Below are 19,662 nucleotides of genomic sequence, written 5' to 3' on the forward strand. Positions count from 1 at the left end.
TGGGCCACAACGTTGCTCAGTAACTACCTTCGAAGTCAGAGAAGGGGCATAATCTGTGTTGGGGTGAATCATAGATCCTTGAAGGGCCAACATGTTGTGTAGGTTTGCCGTAATAGGGAAAACTGCCTTCTCCTGACTACTGGGAGGCAGCAGCTATCCCTATTCTAGCAGAATTTTCCTCTCTCAGCTCCAGCTCCACAAACTTGGTCTAAGGGCAGAGTCACAATCATACCTCTTTCTTTTATACCACCTCCACTTCCTTCTGCAGAACACACTTAAATTTGCTTGTGCCCTATTACTTTGTCTGGGACCTTACCAGGGCAAAGTTCTTGCATGAGGCTTTGTCCTAGGGTTGTCACCTGGGATGTCACCAGAGAATGTCACCAGAAAGCTGGTTCTTTCACTTTTACAATGAGATAGCCAAGGCTCTGATAAACCTAGGAATTTCACAAAATTACAGAATTGGAGAGTAGGTAGCAACCTCCACAGCCAACTCAAGGAATTCTCACTATAATGTGCCTCTATCTGAAGATCTCCAAGGAAATGACTGCCTAGGCTATTCACATAATTTAAAATTTGAAATCTTCACATAACTATAGAGCTCCATTTTGCCATGTTTTCATCTCTTGATGTAACTCATCTTGTGAAAAGACATTCCTTGATTCAGAATCCATTATGGAAAAGATCTGTCCCTCATCAAGCCTGACATTAAAGAATGGATTTTTTAAAGATCTCCAACAGACTGTGAATTGCTTCCAAGTCATTCTCTTACACAGCACATTAAAGACACATCTTGGACATATGCTAATGCATTCTTCAAGGGCTATAAAGAAATCTGTTAAGTGAGCCTTTGCATTTAGAGGAAACACAACATTCTCAAAATCTTTGAAATCACTGCCTTGGAATATCATCCCTGATTACCTCAAAGAATAACTTTATAGTTACAATGTGCTACAAGCTCGATTACAGGAATAGAAAATATTACAATAAATAATAATGCACATTTATAGAGTGGAAACCACCAATGGGCTAAGTTGTCTCAGTTCTGTTACTGGAAACCAAGTAACAGCAGGATTGCCCGGATGACTTGCAGATTCCTCTATGAATTTTCCTTACAAAAGGATAGCGGAAAATCTATTCTTCCCCCAAATGTCTTGGGTTTTCTAGGAAGTTAAGAACCAGTCAGTCAGTAAACATTTAAGTGCCTACTATGTGTCAGATACTGGGCTAAGCACTGGGGATGTAAAAAGAGGCAAAGGACAATCACTGCCCACAGTCACTGCCCTCAAGGAACTTATAATCTAATGGGAGAGAGAAGAAGCGAAACAAATATATACAAAGGAAGCTATACATATACAGGATAAATAGGAAATAATTAAAAGAGGGAAAACATTAGAATTAATAGAGATTGGGAAAAGACTTACTGGAGAAGATGGGACTTATTATCCCCATTTTGCAGTTACAGAAATGGAAGCAAACAGAGGTTTAGTGTTACCTAGGGTCCCACCATAAGTGTCTAAAGCAGGATTTGAATTTTATTTTCCTAGCTCCAGTCCAACCCTCTTACCCACTGTACCACCTAGCCGTCAGTGCATACTTGAAAACACTGGGCATACATATTATTTGATCTTCATGGCAACCCTGGGAGGTAGCTATTATTATTCTCCCCATTTTACAGGCGAGAGAACTGAGCTTGAGAGAGGTGAAAGGATTTGTCCAAGGTGAGGTAGCCAGCAAGTGTCTATGGCAGGATCCAAACTTGGGTCTTCCTGAATCCATCCATTGTGCCCCCCTAGCTGCCACCGAGTTACCTCAGAAAAATATACCATACAGCTGTGGCATGGCTGTTGGCAATAGCCTGCTCCTGTTTCTGTGTGCCCAGACTCATTTATGTCCTATGGTGTTGGTCTGCCCAAGAAGTGGAAGAGGACTTTTAGTGTTAGCTCTGGTTGTCTCTGCTCCTCTAACGAGTGGCCACGGTAAGTAAACACATTCCTGCTTAGCTTGCAATAACATTTTTGGATTCTTTAAGAGAAATGAGATAGTCAATATAAAGCAATTCCATACAAAAAAATCAAGCTTCTTTTTCTCAGATCGCCTCTTCTACTGCTCCTTCGCCGACTCCCCAGAGGAGAGCGCTATTTGTTTCACTGTAAAGGATGAGGCCTCTGTCCTGAGCTCCTTTGCTCATCTGCTTTCCCCCTTTACATCTCTTTGTCCTCTCTTCCCTCCTCTTCCCCTCTGCTCCAGCCTCAGGGAAAAATCCTTTCTTGCCGATGCTAACATCTCTGCTTATGCCCTGACCCCATCCTCTCCCATCCATATCTGGGAGCCTAATTTCCAACCTCTCCTTGTCCCACTCACTTCTTCCCTGCTTCCCTGGACAATCATGTCCAGGTCTTCTCCATCCCTTACAACAAACCAACACAAACCCCAAACCCTTTTATTTGATCCTAAAATCACCTTACTGTGTCTCTTCTTTCTTTCACTGTCAGACTCCTAGGAAAAGCTGTCTATGCTCGCTGCATCCATCTCTCTGCCACTTTCTGTCTAACTTCTGTCTCCACTATTCAACAGAAACTACTTTCTGCAAGGTCTCTTAATTGGTAATCTTTTCTTCATCTTTCTTCTTCTGGAACTGTCTTCAGAACACTTTCTCTGATCCTTCTCTCCTCTCTGAGCTTTTTTGGTGCTTCTCTGTTTCTTTTTAAGCACTGAATGGACACTTTCTGGTCTCCTTTGCAGGGACTTCATTTGTGCCCTTCCCCCTGGTGGAGGTATCCCCAGTGCCTAGGGCATAGCATCTGACATTGAGTAGGTACCCAAACAATATTTGTTGCTACTGATTGATTTCCTGAACCAAAAGGAGACTTGGGAGATTCTGCTCAAAGACAGCAGATGTGTGGTGGGTGGTGCAATGGAAAGAATCCTGGATTTGGAGTCAGAAAGCCTGGGTTCAAATCCTAGTTCTGCCACCTATTACCTGGATAACCTTGGAAATAGTAATGAAGAAAACAAAACTGTAGGAAGCAACAGGACCATACCAAGTATACACAGAAGATGTTCTTCCTGGCAATGACACAATTGTGAAGCATTGAGGGATGGATGCTGCAGATATCTGAAGTAGGAGGGTTGTGCCTCCCTTGGAAGGATCCACATGACCCAGGGAAATGGCTTAGGCTACTCTTAATTGGCAGATTTTTTTCTCCCTTGGATGGTTTGGACAGCTCCTTCCCAATAAGGGTTTTGGGGAGTAAGGGGTAGAATTTTTGGGAGGGGGTTACTTTTTAATGATGTGGGAGACATAAACTTATTTTTTAGTTGTACTTTACATGAAGGAAAGAAGATACTTCAACCTATTTGGCAGGGATTTAAGTCTTTGGATGAAGATATAAGGGAAGTCTTAATTCAACTTGCGAGGAAGAAGATGGTAGCCCCAAAGGAGAAGTCTCTAATGGGATCCAAACTTAGTCTTTACATAATTTTCCTACTTTGAAAAAATGATTTACATTGTTTTTTAATTTCTTATTTTTATTTTAAGCTCCTCTTCTAGTTTTAGGGATATTTTGATATTGTTTTAGGTGAAAACCCACCAGAAATTTTTTAGTACTCCTTACCAAGGGTAAGGGAGGATACAGTGAGGTTGTTGGCAAACTCTTGGGGCTGTTATTCAACCAGCCCAATGGCTGGTGTCTGGCACAGACAATGGTTGAAATTACAAAAGACTAGCGTAAGGGTGAGTAAGGTTGTCGCCACAATATTTTCCTGAGCTTGAATGGTCTTCTGCTTGTAGCTATTTCAGTGACTTTGGAAGAGGAGCGTTTTATATTCTTCTTATTCTCTTATTATATATTTATATCAATTATTAAAATAGTTTTAATTAGATTTTATGACTCGCCAGTGCCTATTGATTTCTTTTAAAAAAAGAAAAAAAAACACCTTGTGAACCTCTTGGACTAGGCCAAATTCAATCAACCAATCAATGTTGTTTGTCCTTCGTTTTCAGAGGACCAATGATAGCATGGGTGATGTCTTGACTCGTGGGTAAGTTAGACTGAAGTGAGGCAGAGCAGCACAAAGTCATCAGCCTCACTCTCTTTTCCAGAGTCATCAAAGTCCGGTGGCAGGACAACAGTTAGGAGAAGTGACGATGGCCTAGGATGCAGTGGATGACATGGTGGCACCTTCAATGTCTGATCAAACTCTAAACACTCCGCATGACCTGAATCAGCCACCCTCGTGGTTAGTGGAACACACTGTTTTCATCTGCCCGTTCTGTTGGGCATAAACATTTATTAAGCACCTACTGTGTATCAGGCACTGTGTTAAGTGTTGGGGATGCAAAAGGAGGCAAAAAATACGTTCTGACCTCAAGGAGCTTACGATCTAATGAGGGAAAGAACAAGCAACAAATAGATACAAAGCAAGCTACATACGGGATAACGGGAAATAATAACTAGAGGGAAGGCCCTGGCACTAAAAGGGGTTGGGGAAGGCTTTGGAGGAGAAGGAAAGGGCAGCTAGATGACACACTGGTTTGGAGCACCAGGCCTGGGTCAGGAGGACAGGAGTTCCAATCTATCTGTGTGACCCTAGGCAAGCTACCTAACCCTGTTTGCCTCAGTTTCCTCATCTGAAAAATGAGCTTGAAAAGGAAATGGCAAATCTCTCTAGTGTCTCTGCCAAGAAAACTCCAAATGAGGTGATGATGAATCAGACGCAACTGAAACAACTGAACAACAGTGAAAGAAGAAGTAAAGGCTTAGCCTACGATCCTGGTCCAAAAAGTAGGAGTAAATAATTCTCAAAAGTACCAAGAGTTCCAAAGAGTAAATTTACACATCGTTTATTATCTATTTTAGCCTAATGAGGACAAAATGACTGAAAAAAGACATTTCCAGTGAATTTGGGATCTTACAATTTTGCTAATTTTCATTAACAACATTCTAAATGTAATTTTCACAGGAGTTTACATGCCATATTCTGGTATAAGATTTTGATTTTATCAAAATTGAAGCTTCAGAACAATTTCAAGGCATATGTATTTTATTAATGTATTATTAAGTTTTGTTTTCCAAAATAAAAATTTGTGCCTAAACACGATGGATGTCAATTGGTGCACATACGTTAATCCAGGTACTGACCTTTTCCAGGTGGTATACGATCTGCTTTGTTGAGAGTTGTATAATGGGTGCGATGAACTCGCAGATGACATCTACTGTCATGATCTGTGTCTTCCTTATGTTTCCTCCTACGATGGCATAGCACACCAGCCTTTCTTTGACGACCTGTATAGAAGATTGAGGCATGATGACAACAGTCAGGAATAGGCAGACCTTCCACTTAACTGCCTCCTGAGCCCCAAGCCAAACTAACAAAAGGTGTTGATTAGGACGAGAAATGTAATCAAACAATATTTTCTAAAAGTTGTGCTTCTTTGTCAGAGTTTGGCCCCTTAGCCTTATCTTCTTCATTTGTAAAATGGGGATTAAAAAGTATTTCCTACCTACTTGTCAGGGCTGTTAGTAAAAGTGCTCAATGTATAGTTCAATGCTATAGATATGTGAACCATTATTAGCCTTTAACTGTGTGTGTGTATGTGTGTGTGTGTGTGTGTGTGTGTGTGTGTGTGTGTGTGTGTGTGTGTAATATAATGAATGTGTCTCTTTTTTGGTTATCTTTAATCTTATATTGTAAAGTTTGATAGGAGAAATGGATGGATCAATAACTTTGGCTAAAAGTTAGATGTCCCCCCTACCCCCAGAGGGCCATCTCCAGTCTTCCTGATCTATATCTGGCCACTGAACCCAGATGGCTCTGGAGGAGACAGTGAGGCTGGTGACTTTGCACACAGCCCTCCTTCACTGAAATCCAATTCACTTCTAAGTCGTGGTGTCACCTACCTGATGTGACAACAACAACAATAGACGTCCCCCCTCAATTGGAGTCCTCCTAACAGTTCACATGATTCAGTAACTGATCGCATATTTCAGCAGTCAGACACTTCCTTAACTGACATTTTAAAGTAGGGTTGACAGTAGGTATAGAAACCAAGGCAATTGATGCTACTGTAGTATGTCATAGATCCAAACCAATCCTTGAAAGACATGCTTTTCTTTTTATTAGCTAAATTAATTAATTAGAAATTAATTTTCTAAGTTAAATATCAAGGGACTTTCCTTAAGAAATACTTGTAATAGTTGCTTTATTGGGGAGGAAAGTAAAAGACTTACATTGTTAGTCCTTTGTTTTTTACCTTAGGAGTAGCAGAAAATCCTTCTAACACCAATTCAGATGTTTGGCCTGGGCTTAGCTCCATTCTGACAGGGTGAACATGAAACACAGGACCCTCTGGGGCTGAGGCTGGTGAATTGCTCTGGATTGTGGAACTGTTAATGGAAACGTTTGATCTTTTTTGTTTATGACTGTGATAGAAACCTTCATTCATCCAGAACAGTTGGTGGAATCGGCGTCCCTTGTTGGTCAGTTTTAAGTGATAGAAAAAGGGGTCCACGCTGTAAAGATTTCAGAAACACAGAGGAAATTATAATTTGCATGGGATGTACTCTGTCACTCTGTAGCAACTCCACCAACTCACTCACAGATTATGGGTTCTAGGTGGTAATTCTGTGGGTCTGAACTCCTCATCCTATTGCTCATGAGCCCCTGCCAGTGTGCTTACCATTTGGTCATACCAGTAGACTCAATTAGCTCCTAGCAAAGGCATTTAGTAAGATGACATAGTAAAGAGCAGTTGTAAAAATATTCCCTGATAAACTTAGGATGCATTCTCCCACAAATATACATAATGTCCATGGAAAAACTGACCCTAAACTAAATGACCTGTGTGTAAAGCACATGTGTATGTAGAATATAAGTTTGGCAAAGTCAACACAACTCCAGGTACCACAGGACCTGGAAGTCCTGTTTCTCTGCAGAGACTGATTCCTCTTGGGTGCAGCATCTCTGATGATTTTTTCATTTCATAGCTTAACCACTTTCTCTGATGCCAGGGGTCATGATTCATAAAGATGAATCCTTGAATTCATTGAATCAATCTTTGAGTGAATGTCTTTCTGTAACAGCATCTGTCTCTGGAGTGTGGTCTTTGCTCTCTGCTGGATGAAATGTCTTCTATCGATTCAGTGACTCCCCTTTAAAGTGACCATCCTATGCAGTTGTTGTGGGGTAGGGGCAGGAAAGTCAAATTCTGTCCTCCTCCCCCCATATGCCAGGCAGTTCTTGTTATGTACCATCTCCAGTTCTCTAGCTGCCGAAATTCTTCCATGCTTGGCTAAAGTTTAACTCACAGGTATGGCTAATTTGTTTGCTCAGCTAATTTATCATTCCCTTCCCATTTCAATCAGATAGGTGTTCATACCTCATAAAGAGATCAGGACATAGGCACATCTATACCATTAATTTAGTAGTCATTAACACATGGTGATTAAATTCTGGGTCTTCTATGACCATATTAACTGAGTTGGGAGTGTTTGCAGGTTACAGGCTCTTCCCTCATACTTACACCTGTGTTTCTGTGCAAATACAGACTCATACTTTAGGATCACATAGCTAGTAAATATCTGAGTCTGGATTTGTATTCAGGTCTTTCTGACACTAGGTTCAGTATTTTATCCAATGCACAATCTAGCTGCCAAGTTCACAGTGTCCATGTGGCAGCTTGAACAGGTACTTGGCTAGCAAGATTGAATTTGTCTTGGGCCCCTTGGTCAACTTGGACAGTTTGTGTCTTGGTAAGTATAGCTGACTGAACAGTAATCCTGAGGTGGTTGTGTCTGGCCTTAGAGGCAAGCTTTTGAGTTTGAGAAGCCTAGTGATTCAGGGTCTCTTTGGTGGAACTGGCTGTTGGTAGAATATCACCAACAGGGAGAGGGTCTCAACCTTCAGCCAGGCTTGTCAGAAGACATGGTTCTGGAGGGAATTCTTTTAATATTGCAGAGCCATGTAGAAGAGTAAAATGACTCCTTAGCAGTGAAAATGCCTGGAGTCTGTATCTTGTGCAAGGATTGGTAAGGAACCCAGTGTATGGTGAAATCACAGAGTACATGAGGTGTGTGCAAGTAAGGTGTAAGATCATTGGAAATGCAGGAGGAGTCCAGGTTATGAAGGATTTTGAATGTTAGATGATTTTATATTTCATTCTAGTGTGGATGGGGCCCATTGGAGTCTACTGGATGGAGGGGTGACATGGTGAGACTTGGGCTTTAGGAAGATTGGTTTGACATCTGCAGTGGGCAAACTGGAAGCAGGGGCACCAATCAAGAAGCATTGGAGATAGTCCACAAATGAGGTGATGAGGGTTTGCATCAAGTAGCAGGCCATGTCAGAGGACAAAAGGGAGCAGTATATGAGAGATGCTTATGAAGGCAAAATCAATAGGCCTTGACAAACAGATTGCATATGGGGTGGGCATGAGAGAGAGGAGGCAAGGATGATACCTAGTTAGTGACTGGAAGGGTAGCAGTGCCTACAATAGTAACAGGGAAGTTTGGAAGTGGGGAGTGTTTGGAGAGGAAGAATATTTCAGTTTGGGACATGTCACGTATAAGACGTATGCAGGATATTAGCCAGTTCTAGACAGCCAAAAGGCAGCTGCAGATGTGAGACAGGAGATCAGCAGAGAAGTTATGTCTGGATGAATAGATGTGAGAATCATCAGCCTGGAGATGACAAGTGAATCCCTGGGAGTTGATGAGGTCACCAAGAAAGATGGTTTGTAGGGAAAAGTGAAGGCAGCCCAGGATAGAGCCTTGGGGGGTACTCACCATTATTAGATGGGATCTAGGTGAAGATCCAGTCAGACAGGTAAGGGTAGAACCAAAAGAAGTTAGTTTTGCAAAAACCTAGAGGAAGCAAGTATTAAGGAGAAGAGGGTGGTTGGCAATATCAAAGGCTATGGAAAGATCAGGAAAAAGCCTGAGAAAAAGCCATTGGATAGGTGTTTAAGAGGTCATTGGCAACTGTGGAGGGAGGGGTTTCAGTTGAATGATCAGGTCAGAAGCCAGATGGCAAAGAATTAAGAAAAGAACAAGAGGAAAGGAAGTGGAGATGGGGATTGTAGACAGCCTTCTCAAGGAGTTTAGCCATGAAAGGGAGGAGAGATAAGGACAATAGCTAGAAGAGATGGATGGGCCAAATGAGAGTTTTCTGAAGATGTGAGAGTGATGGGTATGTTTGGAGGGAGTAGGGAAACAATCACTGGACAGAGAGAAGGTGAAGATCAGTGAGAGGGGTATGCTGGGGAGCGCAATCTGCTGGAGAAGGCAGGATGGAATGGGATCCCTCATGCTTGGAGAGTTTGCTTAGGCATGGAGAAGTAAATAAATAACTGTCCCATACCTGATTCATATTGTTCACTGAGTATCTTTCTACTCTCCTTCTTGGGGAGACATGAGTGTAACCAAAGGTTTATGTCATTTTCTTTGGGGCATTGTGGTATGGATACAAGGAATGAAAAAGTAGGAGAAAATGAGCCTCATCCCTCTCATTAGAGGCCAGGCTCTGAAACTAATCATTATATACCTGGGTGAGTCTCTTGGGCCCAGTGATGGAATAAACAGTTATGGAGGAAAGCAGTGGTAGACAAAATCCAAAAAAGTGTTTTTAATTGGATTTCTGCAGTAGCCTTTTATCTTCATAATTATGCTCTGCTTAGCCTACCATTAAGATTAATTTTCATTCCCCAAATACAAAGGAAAGATTGGGTAGAAATGTGATGCCAGCTTGGAAGTCAACATTTACCACAGGAAATTCACATGTAGGTCATCGAGAGATGCATGAAAACTCATAGAAGCCTAGCATTTTAGAGCCAAGAGACATTAATGATCAGTTAATATAAGTCATTTTGTGTTAAGGTAGAATGAACATGGGACTTAAGTAAAAGGGTTTGGGTTCAAATCCCTGCTCTGGACAGACAGGGATGGCTCAAGGCACAGAACGGGATACGTGTTTTTAGACATGACAAATGTGGGAATTTGTTTTGCTTGACTTTGCATATTTACTACAAGATTTTTTTTCAATTAGGAAGTGGAATGGGGGGCAAAGTCAGGACTAGAATAGGGTCCCAAAATAAAATCAGAACAGAAGAAAAGCTAGAAGAAATTCCAGATAAGCAAGACAGCTTTGAAAATTACATCATACAATTGTAACTTGCAATAAAGTTAATTTTTCATATACCTACAAAGACAAGCAAGCTGTACATAAGAGATTTATAGTGTTATACATGAACCCCTCCTGTTCTACAATGTTTACTGAAATGCTCATTTTATTTGAATTTTGCTGAATTCAGTTTTTTTAAAGAAAAAAGTAAAAAGAGCTAATGTGACAGTGACAGAGAAAGGTAGAGTGGGTGAGAGAGACAGAGAGAGAAAGACACACAGAGAGACAGAGAAGAGGCAGAATGGGATAGAGACAAAGAGAGAGAGATAGAGTTATAGGGATAGGAAGAGACTGAGACAAAGAGAGCACACGTCATCATGGGACACAGCTTTGAAGAATATAACCCAAGTCTGAGTGCCAGTCTAGGCCTCAAAGTTGAGCTAAAAAACAGAACAGTCCCAAAGAGTTCAGTTAAGCAATGAATCCAGCAGATATGCGGCCCCCAGAGGGACTACCATGAAGGTACCCCATCGGGAGGTGAGCTTCCTGGGCCACATAGGTTCCCTTAGTATTTGCCTCTCTGCTGGCATACTCTGTGTCATGCCCACATGTGACAGTATGTCATTATGGGAGAGTGTGTTCCAAGTTATGGACAGAATATTTTATTATAACAATGAAACCTCAACAAATGCCTTTGAGTTAATTCCATATAATGTTAGACTTTTGTGTGTGTTGATCAGTTTTGAATTTTTTTCTTCTTTTTTTTCTTTCTTTAAAAAAAATCTTTGTTGTAAGGAATGGATCTTTGGGAGAGGGAGAGGAAGGAGGGAAATCCAGGTGATTTACAAACAAAAGGTATTCATAAAAATGGTATAAAACTAGTTATAAAGCTTGAACCCTAAAAGTTCACTACCTGAAGTGGGCCCCCAAGTTGAGTTCTGGAGCAAAAGGCTTGTTAGAAACAATTGTGGTGCCTTTCCCCACAGCTTCAACAGGAATCTGGTAGCTGTTGCTTTGATGGATGGACAAAATGATCACATCTTTGAATGGCAGCATGTCATCCAAGTTGGCAGTCACCGTCAGGAGAACTTCACTTTCTGGAGGAACTGTGCCTTCATCTGGAGTAATCTTCCAGAGGGACTTTTTGTTAAACTGCAATACAAGATCAAAAAGTTCCTAGCCAAAGCATTCTTAGGCTTCCATTGGGCACATGTCCTAGAGGCATCAAATAAAGGAAATAGCAAAGCTTGATCCCAGAGGGAAGCCATTTTTTTCAACAAAAATGATTAGGACAATCTTTGGAAATGAAATCATTATAGCCCTTTTTTGCAGTGATGGTGGAAGCAAAGTATAATCATAATTTTTAGACCTTCTGTAAACATTCATTTGGATCCTGATCCTCTACATGGACGATCCTTCAGCCAAAAAATAACAAGTAGTTATGGAGGAACCAAACCAAATAAATATTGACATTCTTATGATAATTGAAGCCAGATGATATAAGGAAGTTGCAGCTAAATGAAAGGGAAAATAGTAACTATTAATTAGCATTTATAGAATGCTTTAAATTTTACAAAGTTCTCTATAAATATTTCATTTGATCCCCACAACAAGCCTGAGAAGTAGGTACTTTATTACCCCCATTCTATAGAAGAGGAAACTGAGGCAATCAGATTAAGTTCTTGCCTAGGATCACACAGCTAGCAATTCTGAGTCTGGATTTGTATTCAGGTCTTCCTGACACTAGGTTCATTATTCTATCCAATGCACAATCTAGCTACCAAGTTCACCTTAGAAAGGCAAATGGGGAGATATCAAAGAGCAGTATGAAGAGTGAAGTTATATTTTTTCACTTATCATTGCAAAAGAGATAAAAGTGACTATAGATTAATAACAGGAAATAATTGGTTATCAATGTGGGAGCCATTTTTTAATTAACTACCTTTGTGTAGTTAAAAACTTAGAGCAAAAGGTAAAAAATTTGGTTTAGACTATCACTATTTTCTATGCAAGTTTAAAGAACTGAAAGCAATTGCCCACATGAGGAGGAATTCAAAATTCCTTTAGCCAACGAATATGGGACCTCCTAGGTACGGGGAGAGAAATGACAATCAAGTATAATTAGAATATTAGAATCCAAGGAGCCTTGGTCACACTACCTAAGCAGAGAGGAGTGTTAGTGTGTGCAGCTGCAGGGAACCAGAAGCTTTTCCTTGGAATAACCAGAGCACAGATCAAGAGACCAATGACCACACTTCTCCCCAGATCACACCACCTTGAAAGCACCAAAAACTTGCAGACTCCCAAAACTAATTCTGAAAACAGCAGCATTAAAAAGTCTCAAGTTTGGGATAGTACCTCCTCATCCCAAGGTGAGCAAAGTCCAACTTTAACATAAAGTCAAGAAATAAACCGGGAAAATGAGCACAGAACAACAATAGAAAATCTGACCATAAAAAGCTCGTATAAACTCAGAAGAAGAAAAGAATGTAAAAAACATATTTTTAAAAAGTCTCAAAAAAAATGCTAATTGGACCCAAGCCCAACAAGAATCCCTGGAAGAATAAGAAAGAAGAGTGGTAAAGGAAAATTGCAAGAAAAAAATGAGATAGATAAAATAAATTTATGAAAAGAATAAACAGTTTGGTAAAAGAGGAACAAAAAAATACTGAAGAAAATACCACCTTAAAAAGTAGAATTGACCTAATGGTAAAAAAGACACAAAAATTCATTAAAGAAAGTTATCCTTTAAAAACAGCATAGGTCAAATGAAAAGAGGTAAATAAATTCACTGAAGAAAAGAACTCCTTAAAAAGCAGAATTGGTCAAATAGAAAAAGAGAAACTGAAAAAAATGATTTCTTAAAAATTAGAATTGGGCAAGGGGAAGCTAATGATTCCACAAAACATTAAGAAACAATAAAACAAAATCAAAAGAATAAAAAAATAAGAAAATGTGAAATAACTCATCACAAAACCAACTGACTAGGAAAACAGATTAAAGAGAGATGATTTAAGAATTATTAGACTACTTGAAAGTTATAATCAGAGAAAGAGGGGTATACAACATATTTCAACGAATTATCAAGGAAAACTTCCCCAATAGATACAAAGATCCCCCTTAGATACAAAGAGAAAAATAGAAATTGAAAGAATCCACTGATCAACTCCTGAAAGGGATTTCAAAATGAAAACTCTCAGCAATATTATAACCACCTTTCAGAGCTCCCAGGTCAAAGAGAAAATACTTCAAGCAGCCAAAAAAACCTCACCAACCTCAATCGTATAGTGGAGCTATAATCAGGATCCCACAAGATTTAATGGCTACCATATTAAAGGAGCAGATAGTTTGCAAAGATTACAACAAAGAACGTCCTACCCAGTAAACTAAATATAATACTTGAGGGGGGTAAATTGATGTTTAATGAAATAGAAGACTTCTGAGCATTTCTGATGAGAAGACCAGAGCTGAATAGAAAATCTGAATTCAGACCCAAGAGAAGCATGAAAATGTAAAAATGAAAGAGTAATCATAAGGGACCCAATAAAGTTAAACTATTTACATTCCTATATGGAAAAATAATAGATGTAACTCCTAACTTTATCATTATTAGATCAGTTAAAAGGAGTTAACAGACAGAAGGCATGGGTATGAGTTGATTATGTTGAAATAATCTCAAAAAAGAAAGGGAGAAGGAAAAAAGGATGCACTAGGAGAAGGGGGAAAGGAGAGGCAGAATGAGGAAAATTTTCTGACATAAAAGAGGTACACAAGGAGGTTCTTTTAAAATGGTGGAGGTAGCAGGCAATGCTTGAACTTCACTCTGATCAGAATTGGTTCAAAAAAGAAAGAATATATATATACTCACACATACATATACATGTATATATTAACATATATATGTATACATATTTGTAGGTATGTGTGTATACACACATATACACATGAGACTCTCAGTTGTGTGTAGAAATGTAACTTACCTACTAAGGAAATAGGAGGGAAAGGGGATAAGAGAAAGGGGTGACAAACAGTAGGCAGTGGTTGGAAGCAAAATGGACTTTTGAGGAGGGACAAGATTAAAAGAGAGAGAAAAAAGAAGAAACAAGGTAATGGAATGGAGGGAAATACATAGTAATAATAACTGTGAATGTAAATGGGATGAGCTCACCCATAAAATGGAAGCATATAGAAGAACGGGTTAGAAACTAGGATCCAACAGTATGTTGTTTACAAGAGACACATTTGAAACAGAAAGACACAAACAACATTGAAATAAAGAGCTGAATCAGAATCTAATATACTTCAGCTGAGGTAAAAAAAAAGGCAGGGATAACAATCATGATCTCAGACAAAGCAAAAACAAAAATACACATAATTAAAAGAGATAAACAGAGAAACTTCATCTTGCTAAAGGGTACCATAGACAATGAAGTAATATCAAAAAATTTTACAGTAAGTTTCTCTGATAAAAATGCATACTGAATATAGGACAGAGTCAAATTTATAAAAATAAGAGCCATTCCTCAATTGATGAATGGCCAAAGGATATGAACAGGCAGTTTTCAGAAGAAGAAATCAAAGCTATCTATAGACATATGAAAAAATGCTCTAAATCACTACTGATTAGAGAAATGCAAACGAACACAACTCTGAGGTACCACCTCACCCCTAGTAGAAATGACAAATGCTAGAGGGGATAAGAGAAAAATAGGTATACTAATGAACTGTTGGTATAACTGCGAAGTGGTCTAACCATTCTGGAAAATAATTTGAAATTATGACCAAAAGGCTACAAAACTGTGCTTACTCTTTCAACCAGCAATACCTCTACTACGGTCTATATCCCTAAGAAATCAAAGAAAAAGGACTTATATGTACATAAATATTTATAGCAACTTTTTGTACTGGCAAAGAATTGGAAGTTGAAGGGATGCCCATCAATTAGGGAATGGCTGAACAAGCTGTGGCATATGATTATAATGGAATAGTATTGTGCTATTAGAAATTACAAGGGGTGATTCGGAGAAACATAGCAAGACCTATATGAACTGATGCAAAGTGAAATGTGAAGAACTGGAAGATCATTGTGCAGAGTAACACCAATGTTGCAATGATGATCAGCTGTGAAAGACTTGGCTCCTCTGATCAATACAATGATCCAAGACAATTCCAAAGGATTCATGATGCAAAAAATGCTATCCAACTCCATGAAATCTGAGTGCAACTTGAAGTATAAATTCCTTATTTTATTTTTCTTGGGTTTTTGACAAATATGGCTAATACAGAAATGTGTTTGGCATGATTTCACATGTATAAATGCCATCATATTGTTTGCCTTCTTAGTGGGTAAGGGAAGGGATAAGAGGGAGGAAGAGAATTTGGAACTCAAAGTTTAACAAGAAAAAAATGTTAAAAATAAATAATAATATAAGAAAATAATTGAATAGGCTATGAAATCAGCCAGTCAACAAGCATTTAGTAGGCACTTACTATGTGTCAGGCATTGTGCTAAGCACTGGGGACCCAAAGAAAAACAAAAAAATATTCCCTGCTCTCACTAGGGAAAACACCAACCAAACAGCAATTTATAAACAAGATATACACACGATAAATTACAGATAGTCAATAGATGTACAAGTGTACAGGGGGATCAGAAAAAGTTTCCTATAGAACATGGAATTTTAGTTGAGACTTTGAAGGAGGCAAGAAACAAAGATGAGTCTGCCCCTATAAGCAAAATGAAAAGTCAAGATCCCCAAATACCTGGTAACCCTAGAAAGAGTCAGTTAAAAAACTACCTTATAACCACAAAAAACAAGTTTTGTAAGATCTAAAGTTTGATTTGAAATATAGTTAAACTGTTGTTTTTTTCTAAATGAGAATGTGTTTGCTTATTCATATTCTTCATTACATCAGCACTGACAAAAATAAAACATTATAATAAATGTTTACTGGAATTCAAACATAGAAAATGTCACAAACAATAATGAGGCATATAGCATCATACCAAGATGCCACATTAGTCTTTCTTAAAGGGATATACTGCTGATCTTGTCATTTACATTCTTTTTTCAATTAAATTTTATTATTATTTTTAAAATCAGCATCCCTTCCCACCCCGCCACCCTACTTTGCCTCAGTTGAGAGTGAAAAAAATAAAAACCCTGATACAAACAGGTATAGTCAAGCAAAACAAATTTCCACATTAGCCATGTCAAAAATACACATACACACACGTATGTGTGCATATATGCATATATAGTTCCCTCTACATATATATACACATATGCGTATATATCCATATCCATATGTATATACATATACATATATATGTATATATACGCATATGTATATAGGTGAGTGTGTATAAAGAGGACATATTATTATGTTCCTATTTTAGAGGATAAGCAGTTTGCCTTGGTTTAGTACCTTATGATTATTCATTCATGTTTCTCTTGACTCCAGTGTTGGCACTTCAAGCATTCTACCTAACTCTGGTCTTTTCACCAGGAATACTTGGAAATCTATTCAAATAAAGGTCCATTTTTCTCCCATAAGATTATACTAAGTTTTGCTGAGTAAGCTGTTCTTGACTATATACCTTTTATCTTTTGCCCCCTGGAATACTGGATTCCAAATTCTTAGTTCTTTTAGAGTGGTGGCTGCTGATTTGTGTATGATCTTCATTATGGTTCCTCATTACTTGAATTCTACCTTTCTGGCTGCCTGCAATCTTTTTTTCTTTGACCTGCAAGCTCTGGATTTTGGCAATGACATTCTTTGTAGTTTTCACATCAAAGTTTCTTTCAGGTAGTAACTGGTAGATACTTTCCATTTCCATTTTGCCGTCATGGTTCTAAGAACTCTGTACAATTTGCTTTTAAGATTTCTTGAAATAGAAATAGTTTCATTTCATTTATGAAAATATTTTTAAATGCTAAAAAAATAAAACTCTTGCATCATCTCTCAGGAATCCTAGTTGAATTTGTTTCCGAGCTGTGTTTTTCTTTGAGGTTTTGCTCAGAAATGTTTTGGAGTGATTCTCTTCTTTTGGGTTTGTGACTTTTTTTTTTTTTACCACAATAGCTTTTGATATTGGGATTCTTTTGTTTGCTCATTCTTCCAGTCTGCTTCCTGACTTTGGACCCGAGGTTTGGCTGGATTTCATGCATGTTTGGAGAGAAGGTCAATGCCAGTCTTGTGGATGCTTTCTTATTGAGTGTTGCATTATTCTGGGACAATGAGGACAGCTCAGGCTGGGAACCTACATACTTTCAGTGCTCCCAAGTGGTCTGATCTGGGGAAGCCTGATTTCTTCCCCATCCTGGTCTGAGCTCTTCAAGTTGCTCACCTGGGTTTGGGACAGAGGAATGTCAGATTGTTGCTGGGTTCAACCACTCCTACTCAGCTGGACATCTCTGTCATTTCAGTGAAGGAATTGTAGTAAGCTTCCCCATAGGAATTCTTTGGTCTGGGATTCCTGTCCTGATTATGCCTCTGCAGGCTTCAGACTGGGTTAGAAGTTGAAACTGAGACCCCTCTCTGTTCCTGGGTTCTGAGCCACACAGTGGCTGCTTGCTTCTGGATTTGTTCCTCTCTGTCCATAGCCTAGTCTTAATCATTCTTTACCACCTCTAGGCACAAGTGTTCCCTCTTCAGTTCTTCGTGGATTTGTAACCTGATACGTGGTGGTAAATGACACAACTGTTCCTACACTTTTACCCAGATTTACCCGCATGTAGATTCTCCCTGCAGTGGAATGTTCCTTGTGATCTCCTCCTGGCCAGATCTCATCCCCTGCATGCACAGCTTCTGTCTATGCCAACATAAGCTGTGAAAATAAGTCATTGTGATTTTTTTCTTGGATTTTCCCATTAGATTTTGGTTTGGTAAATGTTCTAAATCTGTTTGGAGGGGGGGTTTTTTGAGTTGGGAAGCTCTGTTTTCACTTGATATCACAAGATAACTTGGTTATCTTGAGAGTACCAACTGTGGAGCTTGAACTGCTCCTTGCTTTCTTTGACTTTCACCCACAGTCTGAGGTTTTTCTCTATTTCCTTAATTATAATTGCACATACTGATGTTCAAATAATAGAGCCCAAACAGCATTATAGTACCTGGAATCACAGATAAAGCCTTCCACATTTCCTTTGTTTACTAAGCTTGGAATAAACTGAACAAAATTCCAGTTCTGTACTTTTATTCCTCAATGAAATTCTACACTTGAAAATCCAAAAAAATAGATCTAGAAGTAGAAGCAATAGTTAATACCTCTACCCTGCTAATAACCAATCCGAGAAGCTCCTTAAAGGAGCAGCCATCTCTAGCACATGTCAGAGAAGGAACTATTCCTATACAAAAAGAGAAAGTTGGGATATGATCTTCAAGGGAGCTACCATATTAGCTACAGTATCTCTAAGAAGATGTTTAAGACAATCTACTTCTGTCTTCAACTGGCCATAAAGAAATTTTCTTTAATAATCTCTTTTGAACATGTAAGTTTTCTACATGGATTTTCTCCTTTTTTCCCTTTCCTAGAATGCATAATACTGAATTACCACATAATGATTCATTTGGAGATGTCTTTGCTGCCAAATGTAGTAATCCAACAGAGAGTACTCAGCTAAGTGGTCCCAATGTGTCCCTAAATCTACACATCTAGATGTGATCTTTACCCTGAGATTCAGGGTAGAGACTGTATTCAATAAAACAATTCTATTCAACAATACATTTGTTAAATCCCTACTATGTGTAAGGAATTTTGTTTAATAATATGGATTTAAAGACAAAAAGGAATATTAATCCTTGCCAAAGAGCTTATACTGTACTAAGGAGCACAATGTATAACATTTATGAGTAGGAGAATCAGGTTAGGATTTTCAAAGGAGGTAGGACTTAAGCTAAGCTTTAAAGGAGGCTAAGGACCTGATGACATGAGAAGGGATGGCATTCTAGTCATGGAAACAGCCTGCACAAAGGTAGGGAATGAGAGAGAGAATGCCAAATTCAAGTAATGGCATGTGAGTCAGTTGAACTAGGACACAGAGTACATAAATAGAAATTATGTGAAATACGTCTAGGAAGGTCACCTAGATTCAGAGTGTGAAGGATTTTGGACACAAATAGGAGGAGTTTGTATTTTGTCATAGAGACCACAAGCAGCTATTGAAGATTCTTGAGCACAGGAGTGACATGATCATACTTGTGCTTTAGGAAAATTATCTTGGGAGCTATGTCGAGGTTGTATTGGAAAAAGTAAGAATATGAAAGTAGGAGACTAATTGGGAGGCAATTACAATAATGCAGATGAGAAGTGATGAATGACTAAAGTGGTTGGTGGACATGGGATTGAAAGAAGGGGAGGAATTCAAGAGATGTTGTGGAGGGAGACTCATGATCACAGATTTGGAGCTGGAAGGAACCTTGGAAGCCATCTTGTCCAAGTCCCCAATTTTATAGATGAATAAGATTCTGGCAATTCTGCATTTCCAGCTCCATGGCATAGCTCATAATTATTATGATTGTCAATCTCCAAATTGAAGC

At 38.9% G+C, this 19,662-nt stretch overlaps 1 protein-coding gene across 6 annotated transcripts in view; it reads right to left on the reverse strand.

Annotated features, from left to right (window-relative positions):
• HYDIN (HYDIN axonemal central pair apparatus protein) overlaps window positions 1-19,662 on the reverse strand; it is a 468,388-nt gene that overhangs the window by 201,506 nt on the left and 247,220 nt on the right. For all 6 annotated transcript variants that reach the window (XR_011972958.1, XM_072636610.1, XM_072636609.1 and 3 more), the window contains 3 exons: window positions 11,033-11,271; window positions 6,257-6,515; window positions 5,145-5,288 (listed from right to left, as the gene is read on the reverse strand). Coding sequence is in view for 5 of the 6 variants with exons in the window: in XM_072636610.1 (XP_072492711.1) it covers window positions 5,145-5,288; window positions 6,257-6,515; window positions 11,033-11,271 (642 nt within the window). In the remaining variant the exon portion in view is untranslated. The remainder of the gene's footprint in view (window positions 1-5,144; window positions 5,289-6,256; window positions 6,516-11,032; window positions 11,272-19,662) is intronic.

This window comes from Notamacropus eugenii, chromosome 1, assembly GCF_028372415.1.
Source record: "Notamacropus eugenii isolate mMacEug1 chromosome 1, mMacEug1.pri_v2, whole genome shotgun sequence".
NCBI classification, from domain to species: domain Eukaryota; kingdom Metazoa; phylum Chordata; class Mammalia; order Diprotodontia; family Macropodidae; genus Notamacropus; species Notamacropus eugenii.